The sequence below is a fragment of the Pseudochaenichthys georgianus genome, chromosome 7 (genome assembly GCF_902827115.2).
Source record: "Pseudochaenichthys georgianus chromosome 7, fPseGeo1.2, whole genome shotgun sequence".
Lineage (NCBI taxonomy): Eukaryota > Metazoa > Chordata > Actinopteri > Perciformes > Channichthyidae > Pseudochaenichthys > Pseudochaenichthys georgianus.
The window spans coordinates 41,400,233-41,415,076 of record NC_047509.1 but is presented as its reverse complement, the minus strand read 5'-3'; the positions used below and the strand labels follow the sequence as shown (position 1 = coordinate 41,415,076).

The 14,844-nt window shown below is 44.5% G+C and overlaps 1 protein-coding gene across 1 annotated transcript in view; it reads left to right on the top strand.

Moving 5' to 3' along the window:
* Positions 1-14,844, top strand: part of vps13d (vacuolar protein sorting 13 homolog D) — an 87,664-nt gene that overhangs the window by 13,840 nt on the left and 58,980 nt on the right. Inside the window, exons 11-21 of the mRNA XM_071203590.1 lie at positions 1,824-1,925; positions 2,370-2,559; positions 2,776-2,958; positions 8,458-8,588; positions 8,742-8,796; positions 9,173-9,349; positions 10,075-10,205; positions 10,283-10,415; positions 10,531-12,774; positions 12,908-13,059; positions 13,250-14,302. Of these exons, the coding sequence (XP_071059691.1) occupies positions 1,824-1,925; positions 2,370-2,559; positions 2,776-2,958; positions 8,458-8,588; positions 8,742-8,796; positions 9,173-9,349; positions 10,075-10,205; positions 10,283-10,415; positions 10,531-12,774; positions 12,908-13,059; positions 13,250-14,302 (4,551 nt within the window). The remainder of the gene's footprint in view (positions 1-1,823; positions 1,926-2,369; positions 2,560-2,775; positions 2,959-8,457; positions 8,589-8,741; positions 8,797-9,172; positions 9,350-10,074; positions 10,206-10,282; positions 10,416-10,530; positions 12,775-12,907; positions 13,060-13,249; positions 14,303-14,844) is intronic.

Sequence of the window (14,844 nt, the reverse complement as noted above, 5' to 3'; positions counted from 1 at the left end):
TTCATTCCACATGGTAAAGGCTAGTAATCAAAGAATAGAAGAAGTTAAAAGCTGTGTACTTTGCTTAAAGGTGGGGCATGTCATTTATTTCAGAAACACTTTTTGTTATATTCCATGGAATCTCTTAACATCCCGATAGCAATGAATATCTGAAGTGCTTTGACAATAAATCCATAAAAAAACGTCATCAGTGGAAGCCGTGGCGCTGTAAAAAGCACGACCAATCATCTGAGCCGGCCCGGCTAAAGTAACTGGATGGCCTACCTGCCTGTCAGCCTTCCATCTGGGCACAAACTCATCTAGTGCCCTCATTGGTCATGTGCGCGTTCGTGTGTGTTGGAGGAGGGGCTCTGTGAGGAAGTGGCAGATCTTTTCAGGCTGTGTATTTTCAAATGCTAGCGCACTCGAACTGGTCAACTGAAATATCATAAAAAACTATAAAAGTAAAATAAACTATAGTATGTTGTCCGGTGCCTTGCTCAAGGGCACCACGGCTGGGCAGGATGTGAACTGGGACCTCTCCAAGTAGCAGTCCACACTCCATACTTTAAGTCTGTTCCGGGACTTGAACCGGCAACCCTACAGCTCACAGTCCAAGCCCCTACTGACTGAGACACTGCCGGACGACTGAGCCACTGCTAGAAGATAGCATTGTTTTTAAAGATCCACCACAGACTTAAAAAAAGTGTGAACAGTGAATAATAATAATAATAATAATAATAATTCATATTTAGTTGCAAATCCTTTGCTCGCATAACGGCATCAAGCCTGCGACCCCTTGACATCACCAACCCTTTGCATTCTTCTTTGTGATGCTCTCAGGCTTTCACCGAGTCTCTTTCAGTCGCTGTTAGCTTCGGGGGTTCTCTCGTTAGCAGGTAACACGCACGCTCAGCAGGGTTGGAGTCTGGAGATCGACTTGGCCAGACCTTCCTCTTCTTCCCCTGATGAACTCCTTGGTGCTTTTGGCAGTGTGTGTTGGTCGTTGTCTTGCTGCATGATGAAGGATCTCCCGATCAGTTTGGTTGCATTTCTCTTTAAATGTGCAGACAACATGTCTCTGTAGACTTCTGAGTTCATGTTGCTGCTGCCATCATGTGTTGCATCATCAATGAAGATCAATGAGCCCGTCCAGAGGAAGCCATGCAGGCCCAAGCCATGACATCACCTCCACCATGTGTCACAGATGAGCGAGTGTGTTGGAATCATGAGCAGATCCGTCCGAGCCGTAGGGGCGCCGGTTCAAGTCCCCGAACAGACCTAAATATGGAATGTTGCCTGGTACTTGGAGAGGTCTCAGTTCACCTCCTGGGCCCTGCCGTGGTGCCCTTGAGCAAGGCACCGGAATAATGTTCTCCCACAGGCAGCTCTCTGGTCTTCATGTGGTTACACCGTTTGAACTATACATGCAGTCTGCAAAGTGAGAGCAGACATGCAGTGCTATTTACTGTTTGAATAATCAAAGTAACAGGACACTCCTCAGCCACATGTTCCTATACTTTTGCTCACTTAGAAAATGGGTGGGTTTAAACAAAAGGTGCTATCTTCTCACTTGTTTAACAGATCTAGATGTAAATACTTGGAATTAAAAGCTGAAATACTGACCATGTGTCTCATATTCATCTTTTGATGTCAAACCCAATTGTTTTATTGTTTTCAGTGTATAGCACAAATAAAGGAATTAGCCTGGCTGTTCTAATGGTTTTGGAGGGGAGTCTATAAATAGGCACACATTCAAATATGTTTTAGTTTGTTTTCACATCCTGTGATGCACAACCAATCAAGTATTTTAAAATGATTGTCATGTTTGTGTTCTTCTGAAGAGCGAGCTGCAGCGAGTGGAAGAGGAGCAGACACTAGAGGAGCTTCAGAGTCTCCGAGAAATAGTTCATGACTGGTTTCGAAAGCAGGAAGAAATCGCAGAGGTAGGTTTAGATCACTCTTACACTTGTTTATTACTGTATAACAAACATAACACATTCAAATCCCCTTCTGGCTAGTTGATACTGAACTCCCAGAGGACAGGCGCGTGCTCTCTGTGTGCTGCTATATCACACACACCTTAACATTCTTGTGAAAAGATTCTGAATCAATAGTTTTTTTTATAAATAAATACACAATGTTGGGTTGTAAACAAATGGTTGACTTCCTATAACAGGCACACAGTATAGAATAGTATTTTCTCTGATTCTTTTATGAAGATACAATTACATTTTTGAATAAGGAAAATATATCCTAAACTGTATTATTTATAGTTTTTACAAAGAAAATCCAAATGGTGGAAGCCAAGTGAGCAATGAGTCTCTGGACACACACAGTGCCCTACACACGGGGATGTTCTAGTTTCAGCCTGCTGTATTCTCTTCCAGAATGTGCGCGAGCCCAGCAGTGACCCCACGCTCTGTGAACCCCCCACATCCATCCCCAAGAGTGGGAGCTCAGGAATGATCCAGTACCTGCAGTCATGGTTCCCAGGCTGGGGAGGCTGGTATGGAGAGTACCAGGACCCAGAGAGGCCTGAGGACCTCCAGCCCAGTCCGTCCTCCTGGGACATTCTGGGTGAGACTCCCCCTGTCTGACCAGCTGACTGACAGCATGTAGCGCCTTCTTCAGTCTGTGCATAAGATCTGGAGGACGTTCAACCACAGGGTTGATTTGACTAGCCTTGTATCTCCAGTTCCATTAGATTTAGACTTGTGTATGAAGAGTCAGTGTTTGTGTTTGTTATCTTTAGTCGTTCTGTCCGCTGACCCTGATCATATAATCATTCTCCAGCAGAGACAGAAGACCTGTTCGACCCGTTGGAGGACTCTCACACTCTGAACACGTTCACAAGGAGAGATCACCTGTTTGCACGGCTGGAGTTCTTACTGGAGAAAGGCGGAGTCACGCTCTTCCACCAGGACAGGAGGGGGGGCTCTCTGAACGAAAGTGGGGTCATCCAGTTGGAATTTTCAGGTACAGCGGCAGAGTTTAGACACATTTCACTTAAGAGAAAATAAAGCCAAAGATTTCCACAGATCAACAATGAAAATCTAGACTTGTATATACGGTGGCAAGAACAATTAAGGGGACCCTTTTGAATAACCTGCTTTTATGTATAAATGTGTCCCAAAACATGGTCAGCGGCCTCATTTATAAACGGTGCGTACGCTCAAAAGATGGCGTACGCCAATTTCTAAGCAATCTTTGCGATTTATAAAAAAATCTCCATTGGCTTGGTGTAGTAGCCTCAGGAATGATTGAGATCCTGTTTGCGACAAAAGTTTTGAAGCGAGATGTTTCGTTCTCAATATATTTCGTGAGGCTACTACACCAAGCCAAAAACTTGACGGGAAAATGTGCGGTCCTCCACGCAAACTCTAACCCATGCGTACGCGGTACGCACAAAAACGGGAGAGACGAGAAACTGCGACACTGTTGGCAGAAGGACGAATGGAGAGAAATATGTGGAAATAATACCATAAATAAAATGTTACCTCTCATTTATCATATACAGATGTAGCGCTTCATTTCAGACGCCTACCCGTGCGGGTCCGTGATCGGCACGGGTTGGGCCCCTGCTGAAAAGGAAAACCCCCCCGCAGGACTTGATACGCCCCCTTGATAAATAAATTTGATTTTAATGAAACCAGCTGCAATGGATCATGGATCCACCAGGGGGAGCCGTGAAAAGCTGCCACACTGGAACTCATGTGAAATAAACAGCTGATAGATCTACAGGTATCTGATATAGCGGATATTTGTTAAGATCCATATGTCACGGATAGGATCATATTCTGTGCTAAATAAGAGACATGTAATCATTTACAAAACATCACCATGTTTTTATTTAACAAAATAATGTTGTTTAATTCACGTAGGTGTAAGTACAAAACCATCGCTATGTTTTTTCATCAGGAAATGCAGCCCGGCTCAAACAAACGATTTTCAATCATCATCCTCACGATCATTTAATGTATCATATGTTCGCGAGTTGAAATGAATGCACTAATACATGTAGTTTAATCCACGTGAGTTTACAACAACAAAAATAATCGCTTTGTTTTTATATCACATCCGACCGGAAGAAAATACAGCGGCTCTCACTACCGATCATCCTAATCCCACGGGCAAACAATAATATGTACAGTGTTAATAGTTTACTGCATTATTAGTGTCTAATATTACTGCTATAACAATCACACATTGAGTTGTTAAAATCAGACCCTTTTTTTTTTTTTTAAACAGTCTGAATGAAACGGCAGCTCTCAGGTGATCAGGTGTGTGTTTACCAGTGTTGGGACTAACGTGTTACAAACTAACGCATTACTGTAACGCAACTACCTTTTGCGGTAACTAATAACGTTACTAGTTACCTATTCCCATTCAGTAACGCCATTATAGTTACTGACATTTAAATGGGTGCGTTACTGCGTGACATTATGTGATGGAACTGAACCGAATCTCCCTGCAGATGTAGCTTACAGGCGAATACAGCGATGTCCTCTCACAGCACCATGGAAAAGTGAAAGTAACCAGAGAGGAGTGATGATTGGTTAACGCGGGGTAACATTTCAGGGTAAGCCAATCAGAGACAGAGTTGGGCGGGTCTTGCCTTATGGGGAAAATACACAGACACACAAACACTTGCTAACACACACACACACACACACACACACACACACACACACACACACACACACACACACACACACACACACACACACACACACACACACACACTAAGGCAGATGCAAGTATCAGCGAGAGCAGCAGCGCATTTACAACTTGGAGATATAACCACTATTTGTGGGGATAAAGGACGCACAAAATATTATGGTCAAATGTAAACTGTGTGCAGGACAGAAAGCATTGTCCACATCGAATAACAGCAATGCCAATCTCCTGGAGCACCTAACTAATGTACATGAGGCTATAAAACTAGTCGCCAAAGACCCCACCGTCTCAACCACCGGCAGTGACCCAGATGGAGCAACACCATCTAAACAGCCAAACAACGATTTTTTTAAATCGCCATATGTCACCCAGAGTCAACTAAACAGATTGATTGATGAAAATAGTTTGTTTGTCTTCAGTGTCAGTCTGACAGTTTATTATTTATAGACACGGTTGTATAGACACGAACATGGTATTATATACCATCATGTTTAATCGTGTTTTATGCCGTTTGCTAAGACTTCAAGATCAAATCAAGTTTTATTTATATAGCATATTTATAAACGATTTTTGGTGGAGCCAAAGTGCTGTACATATAATAAAAATAGCCTACAGTAGAGACACTTTGCAGCAAATACAACAGCACAGATTGTTCAGAATATCAGTATGAGAAAAACAACACCCTCTGTCCTTAGACCCTCTGTCCTTAGACCCTCTGTCCTTAGACCCTCACATCGTACAAGGAAAAACTTCCAGAGAAAACCCACAGTTTAAGGGGAACATGGAAGAAACCTCAGGGAGAGCAACAGAGGAGGGATCCCTCTCCCAGGACGGACAGACGAGCAATAGATACCGTGTGTGAATCGAAGAGATAATACATTTGACAGCATATAGACCGAATGTTAGGAAATGCATGTGTCTGTAATAAGAAGATGAATCCACGAGGATGTGAGCTACAATCCTGTGGAAGCCATCAGGGAAGCAGCATGACGAGACCCAAGGCAGGACCGCAGAGACAGGTTCAGCCACGACCCGAAGTCCACGACTTAATCCAGAACTCAGGATAGAGGATCCAAGACACAGGACTACAGCAAGAGGATCAGCCTCGACTCCGGATCCCGGCGTATATATATATACAAAACTAGAAAAAAGATTTGGCTGGGTTAATGGGAACAAGAGAAGACACAGACACAGACGGAGAGGGAGAAGGTCATTGGATAAAAGTTATTCTTGATAACCCTCTAGAAAGATCTCATGAACTTCCCCACTCAATCTATCAAGACCCGAGCAGTTCTATTAGATATAGGATAAGAAACAGAGATAGGGAGCAACAAGCTATCTCTTCGTCAGATGCACTCCCTGCTTATCTAAGCGACTCTGTACCCCGTTACCCTCTACAAGGCCATAGACCAGCAGAGGGAAAATGGGGGGTGGGTAAGGATTTTTAAGAATAAACCACAAGGGTCTAAAGGGAAAAGAGAGGAAATATAAGGTACTATATTTTAAGTAATCCTATCTACTATTCCTATATTTGAATAATGTATAAACTATTTTAAAAATACTTTATGAAATCCTATGTTATGTTATAAATATTAAAATAAAGAACTAAATAAATAAATGAATAAATAGATAATTAAACAAAAGCCAAAGAGAAAAAGTGAGTTTTAAGTGTTGATTTAAAAAAAAAAAACCAGGGTCTGGGCCGACCTCACATGGAGGGGCAAAGTATTCCAGAGCCTAGGGCCAGACTTGATAAGTCGCTCATAAAACACAGGAGGTATGGAAACTAAGAACACCATATATTTGGTAGCTGATATAACACAACACATTAGTTTTATTTCCTTTAAGTGGTGGATAGAGTTGGATAGAGTTGGTTGAGACGCACAGGCTGCAGTGGAGACGCTGCGCACAGCTGATCGACAGCCGGAACACAAACCACCAAATAAAAAAATAAACATGAATTGACTCCACTTAGTTTCTCATCAAGGGGGGTCTCCTGTCCCCGGCACAAACACACTGACACACTGCCTGAGGAACGTTATGTGTACCACTAGTGCTGCGTACCTGGACTCACATTCAGGTTCAGGTCCGGACTCAAGTCCAGAGGTTCAGGTTCAGGTCCGGACTTATAAGTCCGGACCTGAACCCATGGCTTGTGTCAAGTTGTGTGAGTAACTAAAGTGAACTTATTGTGAGCTAATTATCAATTGAAAATTAACTCATAATCAACTCAAATTCAAACTCATCAGGTTTATTGTGCTCCCTTCCAACTTGTGTCTACATTTCTCTACAAAGTACAAATGTGCCACTTAGTCTACAAATGACTTATGACAGCAACTACAGTGAACTACTACAAAGTTCAAACATTTATTTCATTTACCAAACTAAAGTAACCAAACAGTCCCTGAGCTGACTGAGCCTAAATCCCTAAAACGTTGCTGAAAGGTAGAGTGTAGAGTAGACTATACGCATCACACTGTTACACACCTAATATACAGTATAGGCTACACTCTAGTGACTGTACAGTCAGAGTGTACTGTACTGTCTGTGCACCATGTATTTTCTACAACTCTACAATACATACTGTTAGAAATTAAAATCAATGTTGATATGGCGTAATTTTGAATTAAAAACACTAATTTAAATCACTTTTATTCTGAAAAAACCGAAAGTTCACACTATTAACTTAAAACTTTTATTCTGAAAATTCTTCACTTCCGGTTAGCATTAGCATGTGGCGAAATTCTACGTTTTCAAACCGTAAATCGAAGGTGAAATGACATGTGATGTTGTACACTGAGCACACTGGGATTAGCACTCATTTATTGACGCTGAATAACGTTTATCAGGGAATGTTTAAATAACCACAGACACCAGAATATACGTAAGTGCTAGTTTTTTTGCGAGTCCAAGTACCGGTTCCTGACGTTCCGGTTTTAACCGGACTTGAACCGAAACTTTTGACAAGTCCAGTACCGGTTCGGCGTACCGGTACGCAGCACTATGTACCACTTATTTATTTATGTTGGTGACGATCCGACCTCCACGCTGCTACTCTGGTTCAAACTGCATCTACCAAACAATGTGATTTGTTTCCACCTCCCCAAAAGAACCAAAATCTGACACGGTGTGAAATGTCTTTTTTAGATGTTCCGTCGTCCTTTCCTGCGATCTTCTTCAGTCAGTCAGTCTGAATGAATATTAATACGGGGCGTTTCTTTGACTATTTATAGGCAATATGGGCGTTTACGTGAAGCCCGCAAAAGCTGCGCCATTTCGAGTTGATTGTTATTTATAAAGGGAAACCGGCGTAGGACGTGCCGTACGCAGTGTTTTATAAATCGGAATATTTCTGTGTGTATTTACTTGCTTTGTCCTACGTACGCCACCTTCCCACGTGAATCCTACGCAAAGCTTTATAAATGAGGCCCCTGGTATTCACTTAAGTTACAATAATCAACAAACACAATCTGTTTGAACTGAGAGCACACAAATTATTATTTTGTTCTCATCCATATTGAAATCATTGTTCAAACATTCACAGTGTAGGATGTGAACCCCAAGACTTTTACAAAAACTGAGTTAGGAGTAATCCAACCTGAATGTAATAATTGAAACGAGATTAGAAGTGTTGTTCAAGCTATTTTGACTTACCTTGGATGACCAATTCATAATTGGTCCTTAAGTATCAGCTCCCCTCTTTGAGAGATGAACATGTGTCCAAAGAGGTCAAAGTGTTTATGTCTTTAGATTCAGATTCCTGTTTACCGCTGCCTTGATTGAACCAACTCTCCACAGGGGTGAAGGTGATCCTGGAGTCCCTCCCTCGCTCCGAGTCTTCCCTGCTGTCTGTGAAGCTGGGGGGGCTTTTCCTGAGAGACCTGACTACTCAGGGCACCATCTTCCCCGTCCTGGTGTCTCCCAAAACGGTAAGCAGCGATGGACACGGATAGGCCGAGAGTTTATAATGTAAAGAAACGTTTGGAAATGTGAATGTCTAGCTTCTCATTTGATGATAAAACTGTTATTTTCTACAATATGTTGTGTGAGGTTCTGATGGTCAAACGTGTCACTCGTTGTAGGACAAAGTTGTTGTTGCCCTTAACCAGCCATCGGGCCAGTCCAGCAGTACCTCTGGTAAGCATTTTCTTTAAAAAGATTATATTTAATCTCATGTTATCAATTCCTAATGACAGATCATACTTTCTCTGAGCTTGTGACATTGGGACGACTTATGATTCCTTTAGGGTTGGTTTATCAAAGCTATGTTTAATGTGAACCAAACATTATTTAACAGTTTTCTTTCAAAATGCTAGGTACAGTAGTTTACTTAACATTCTTTATGTAGGTGCAGGTGATACTTGATTTGTTATCTATGGGTATATTTGTATTCTGCGGTTAGGCCTCCGACAGACGGGGGAGTAGCCCTCTCTGTAGTGGCGGTGTGGCGTGCTCCCAGCAGCTGTTTGTCTTTCAAAAGGATCCAATGTTGGTTCTGTGTGTGTGCCCTCAGGATGCAGTGCAGAGTCATCATCACCAGTGTTTGAAATGATCTATGAGCGAAACCCTGTACGGTGTCAGTTTGAGCGGAGACTGGAGGTGAACACCAGTCCACTGAACATCATCTACAACCCGCAAGCAATCAAAAAAGTGACCGAGTTCTTCTATAAAGGAAGAGTTCATACCTCGGGTAAGTCCTGGAACGTGTTGCCCTTTTATGGAGAACATGCATTTTCTTAAGAACACATTTACCAAGACTGGTGCACTTTACATCTTTTAGACATAAACTCATGCAGTTTTATAGAAAATACAATTACAAACAAGAATCTTCAACATTTCCATAAACATCTATAGACGTTTTAGATTTTTAACATGCAAATATTCTCTACTAATCTGTGTCAGAGGTCAAACAACACATTTAAAGAAGGGAAACGTCAGGGACTGATGAAAATGTAATTCCCAGGGGAAAGAAGATTTCTTATTTCCCAGACATTTCCACATGCTTATTTAATTATGTCCAATTCAACAATCAATCAATGTCAGCTGTTGAGCTGAATCAGGCTTGTTATCATCTCATGGAGTTCTTGATTAGATGATGGTCCAAAAACAGCTGTGTTTTTAATGTCTTATCACAGAGGATACCTCATTTATAATGCACACTGAAATCACTCGGTACAATCAAATGTTACTCTGAGAATACAAACTGTAGATTGATTAAATAGCAAGGGCAGTTCTAACCGACTGTATGCTCTTTTAAAGCAAACGGCACATACAAGATAAGCATTCATTAAAGCATGTCAAAGATGTTTTAATAGCACACCACAGTTTTATTACATCATCATTACTAAGTACTGTACATCAACTTCTTCACAGCCAGAATATTCTTACATTTAAAGATCTCTCTTTGGTTCTCAGGCTTTGGCTACCAGTCGGAGTTGGAGCTGAGAGTGGCCGAAGCTGCCAGGAGGCAGTACAACAAGCTGAAGATGCAGACCAAAGCGGAGATCCGACAGACCATTGATCAGCTGCTTGTGGGAGAGTTCATTGTAAGAGTTTCACTGAATGATGCATTTAAATAAATGGAGGTTGAATAATTTCTAACAGCCACAGTTTTGCTTTGTAGGAAAACGGCAAGCGTTGGACCATGAAACTGGACATTTGTGCACCCCAGGTGATTTTCCCTGATGACTTCCAGTCAGAGGACCCGATGCTAGTTGTTGTTGATTTAGGCAGGATTCTCCTCACAAACTCTCAAGGTAAACAAAGCAACCATTTAAGCACATAGAAAATGATATACCTCATCATCTTTATTCTTCTGCATTATGAGGTTTCTAACTCGGCTCATACCTTTCGCAATGTTTTTCTTTGAAGATGACACAAAGGCCAGCTTAAAAACGACTCAACCTGAAACGGAAGAAATGAGTGAAGATGAATACCAGACCCCCCTTGCTACCCCACCAGAGTCTCCACCATCTGAACTAGACATGTCTATGAAAGAGCAGCTCAAAAGCCCTGAACTCCCCAGCTTCGTATCCCCTGAAGGTACACAGGCCTACAGGAGGAAGCTGTATGAAAAGTACTCCTTGTCCTTTAAGGACCTGCAGATAATGGTCGGTCGCTTCAAGGACAACTGGAAACATCTTCAAGAGAGCGAGGTGGGGCCGACTCACGTGGTGGAGAAGTTCAATGTGCTGCTCCAGCTTGAGCAGAGGCTGCGCTACACCTCGGACCCCCAGCTCCCTGGGGCTGTGTTGTCAGGAACTCTCCCAGACCTAAAGGTCCATATCAACCTCGAGAAGATGACCGCCCTTAGGAGTTGTCTGGCTAGGCTAAGCAGTGAAGAAGACAAAAGCCAAGAGAAGGGCCCAAATATACATTCCCCTGATCCCCTCCGCCATGACAAAATCTTTCAGAGGCAGGACAGCTCCTGGAAGCTTCAAGGGTCCGCCAAGAACCTGACCCAGAGTGTGATGACTTTAGAGCAGCACACACGGGAAGTGCTGGTGGAATCCCGTCTGCTTTTAGCGGAATTCAACATCAACTACATGCAGCTTGGTGTAGAAAGCGATGGCCGCTACATATCTGTTCTCAAGGTATTTGGCACAAATGCTAAATTTGTTAAGCGACCTTATGATGCTGAAGTGTCCCTAACTGTCCACGGTCTTCTGCTGGTGGACACCTTACAGACCTATGGCTCAGACTTCGACCTCCTTGTGGCTTCACATAAAAATCTCAGTTTTGACATACCCTCGGGCAGTCTCCGGGAGAGCCAGCCTTCGTCCCCATTGTTGTCTGAAGGCCGGTCTCCCGGGCATCAGTGCCATCACACTGAATTACCCTCTGGTATGCCTTCTGATAGAATCTCCCCCTTCAGTTCCTTCCTCAAAGACCAGGAGGCCCTAATCAAGCTTGAGTACCAGTTTGTGAGCTCAGACTGCCCCTCCATGAACCTGGACAGCTCCCTCCAGGTGACAAGCATGCAGGTCAATAACCTGGACATCATTCTCAACCCTGAGACCATGGTGGAGCTGCTCAAGTTCCTCCAGAAGTCTTTTCCTAAGGAAGAGAGCCCCTGGACATTGTCAGCACCGCAACACCCAACACAGCCGTGCAGTGAGGAAGAGGACGGGACATACCAGGCAACATATGACCAGAACAAAGAGCTGACTGTGGAGATCCATCGTCTCAACCTGCTTCTCCTCCGGACTGTGTCCACTGGCACTGCCCTGTTTGCTGAGAAGAAAGGGTTGAAGATTGCCACTGCCAGCATCACAGGCACCAAGGTCAATGTGTCCATGGGTAGCCGTTTGGACATCAATGGCTCACTCGGGTCTATGCAGCTGGTGGACCTGACCCAGGAAGGAGGCCGAAGCCAGTTTGTGGTTAGCATTGGTAGCGCCGATAGCTCCTGCAATGTTGGCGGATTAACATTCCTCGCTGACATGGAAGGCTCTTCCTCAGAAGCTTTACATTTCCGCCTCATGGAGAAGTCACAAGGGGAGTGTTCCTTGGAACTTCAAATGGCCTCCTTGCACTACAACCACTCGGCCAAGTTTCTGAAGGAGTTGAGTCTGTCTGCCAATGAGGTTGAAGACAATTTCCGCTCCATGCTGAAAAGCGCTGCCACCAAAGTGTCAACAGTTCTAGCCACCAAGACGGCAGAGTACAGCGGCATGGTTTCGCTCTTTGAGACTCCCTCACGGAGAACTCGAACTCAGAGTCAGAGCTGGGCGTATCCGTATGAGGAGGAGGAGGATCCTCCCATGGAGGAGCCTGAATCCACCTTAGACACATTCTTGGTGAAGCTGACTCTTAATATTAGCATTGAATCACCCGTTGTTTCCATTCCCCGTAAACCTGGACACCCCGAGCTGTTGGTTGGTCACCTGGGAAGCATAACGATTCAGAACTGTGTTACCGGGCAAGACTCTGAAGGTGAGAAGCTGCAGGTGCTGGTGAAGGACATCCGACTGTATTCGGTCAACATGAGTCATTTGGTATCGAAGAGGCCACACGGAGCTGGCAGCGCGTCACCATCCCACGGCGGGAGTGTGAATCACGATGAGCCACAGTTCACACGCCACGTCTTCTTTGAATCCCTCAGCCGTGGAAAAGGTAAGCATTTGACCCATTTCATTCATACGTGTGTTCCGAATGCTATGCTATGTGCTTGGAGATGCAAATAATATAAGCATATATTTTCGATGCAGCTTTTTACACAAGACCACATGTTTGTTTTCTTTACCAGCTTTTCATATATTGAAAGACACCACGATACAGTTCACCCTGGAGAAGGTTCCAGTTGAAGAAGACACCCAGTTCACCTTCCTCACTGCGGAGGAGCCCTGTAAGAGCTCAGGGCTCCTCCGAATCGAGGGCAAATTCGTCAACTCTGTTCAGGTACGCATCATATTCAAACTGTCCCCAGTTCAAATACTAGCAGAATGTAAAGGATGGCCAACTATGAAGTACCAGTTCCCAATAAAGCCCTTTGAAAATAAGAGAGGGGGCTTTACCTTGATGCTTGAGTGTTTGAAATAGGGTTACGAACTGGTATTCATTTGACCAATGCTTCCCTTTGTGGTTGTAGGTGTTCCTGTGCAAGCCTGTGTACGAGCAAGTGCTGCAGACATTGGACAATTTGTCCTTGATTGAGGAGCAACGTGTCACACCCAGCCAACCGCCCACACCACCTCCACCAACGCCTTCTTCCACCAGGCCGCACCGGTTTCCTGACCCCCAGGGAGGGCTGTTTGCAAGGGACCCTCCCTATACGAGCTTTTCCCACTCGTCGCTGTCCTCTCCTTTGCCTCTGCAGTCCCACAAACCCGCTAACCACTCGTCCTTCACTCAGTTCAAAGTCACCTTACACGTGGCAGAACTGCAGGTGCAGCTCAGTGCTGACCTGACCCAGGGGTCCCAGGGCTTGGTCAGCCTGCGCTTCCAAGATCTGGAGGGAGACTTCACCAAAGACCATCCTCATCTACTCACAGTCCAGCTAGCTCTGCGCTCGCTGCTAATGGAGGACCTCCTGGAGCAGAACCCCGAGTCTAAATACAAACATCTGATGGTGTCTCATGGAGCGCCCAAGCCCTCCACCTTCAGCCCAAAGGAGTACCTTTCCCAAAGCTGTCCATCAGCATCCAACGCGCTGTACCCAGACATGCCCCGCTCACTGCCCGCACACATGGAGGAGGCCCAGAACGTCTTCCAGCTCTACCAGAGGCACCCCAGCACCCCGTCAGCTGCCCCTCGCAAATCCAAGAGAGACACAACCTGTCCCAACACTCCACCTCCCTCCCCTACCCGTCAGACACCATCCCCTCAGCCCCCTCTAGATTTTGATGACTCCCTAGTTCACATCAATGTGCTGCTGGTGGACCAGAACCACCCAGAGTTCAAAACGCGCTACGGCAGAGTGGGGCGAAGCGTCGATGTGGACTTCAACTGCCTGGACGTTCTGATCACGCTGCAGACCTGGGTGGTTATCCTCGACTTCTTTGGTATTGGCTCCACTGCCAATAACCATGCAGTGAAGGTGCCCCCTGTGCCCCCCCCCCAAGAGCCAGGACAGCCTCTGTATGAGCCCGACATCGTTGAGGAGGAGACATCCGAGGCTGTCAACACTAAAGTGGACCTTAAGGTAGGTCACTGGACCTGGGGCTGTCATGTTGGTAGGCTGCATTCTGTTCCACAGTATATTTAAAACATTTGTTTCCCACGGAGAATAGGATGAACAAGTATCTCTGTCAGCCCCGTGATTCAGCCACCACAGAGGTTTAGCACTGACATGTCTCATCAGTCATTGGCTGGATCCTACTGCACATACAGACACTTATGGTGTCCAGTCGTGTGTTGACATGCTGTCTGTCTCTTTAGCACCGCAGTAAAGGGACTTTGTCACATTTCAAAAAGAAGTTTGAATATCTGAAATATAGAACACATTCTCAGGTGGATAGAAAGATGATGGCTATATCATCAACAGGTCAGCTCTCACAGTATATGACAGAGACTTTAAAATGAGATGTACACACTGTGCAGTTCTTTGTGAAGAATATGTGTTTCACAGCTCAGGATTCTGAATGACTGCACCTGCTTTCTTTAACAGGACATTCTATTTGAGCTGTTTGTTGGATGTATAACTTCGAACTCTTCCTCGTCTCACTTCCAGCCCTTCTGGTTGTG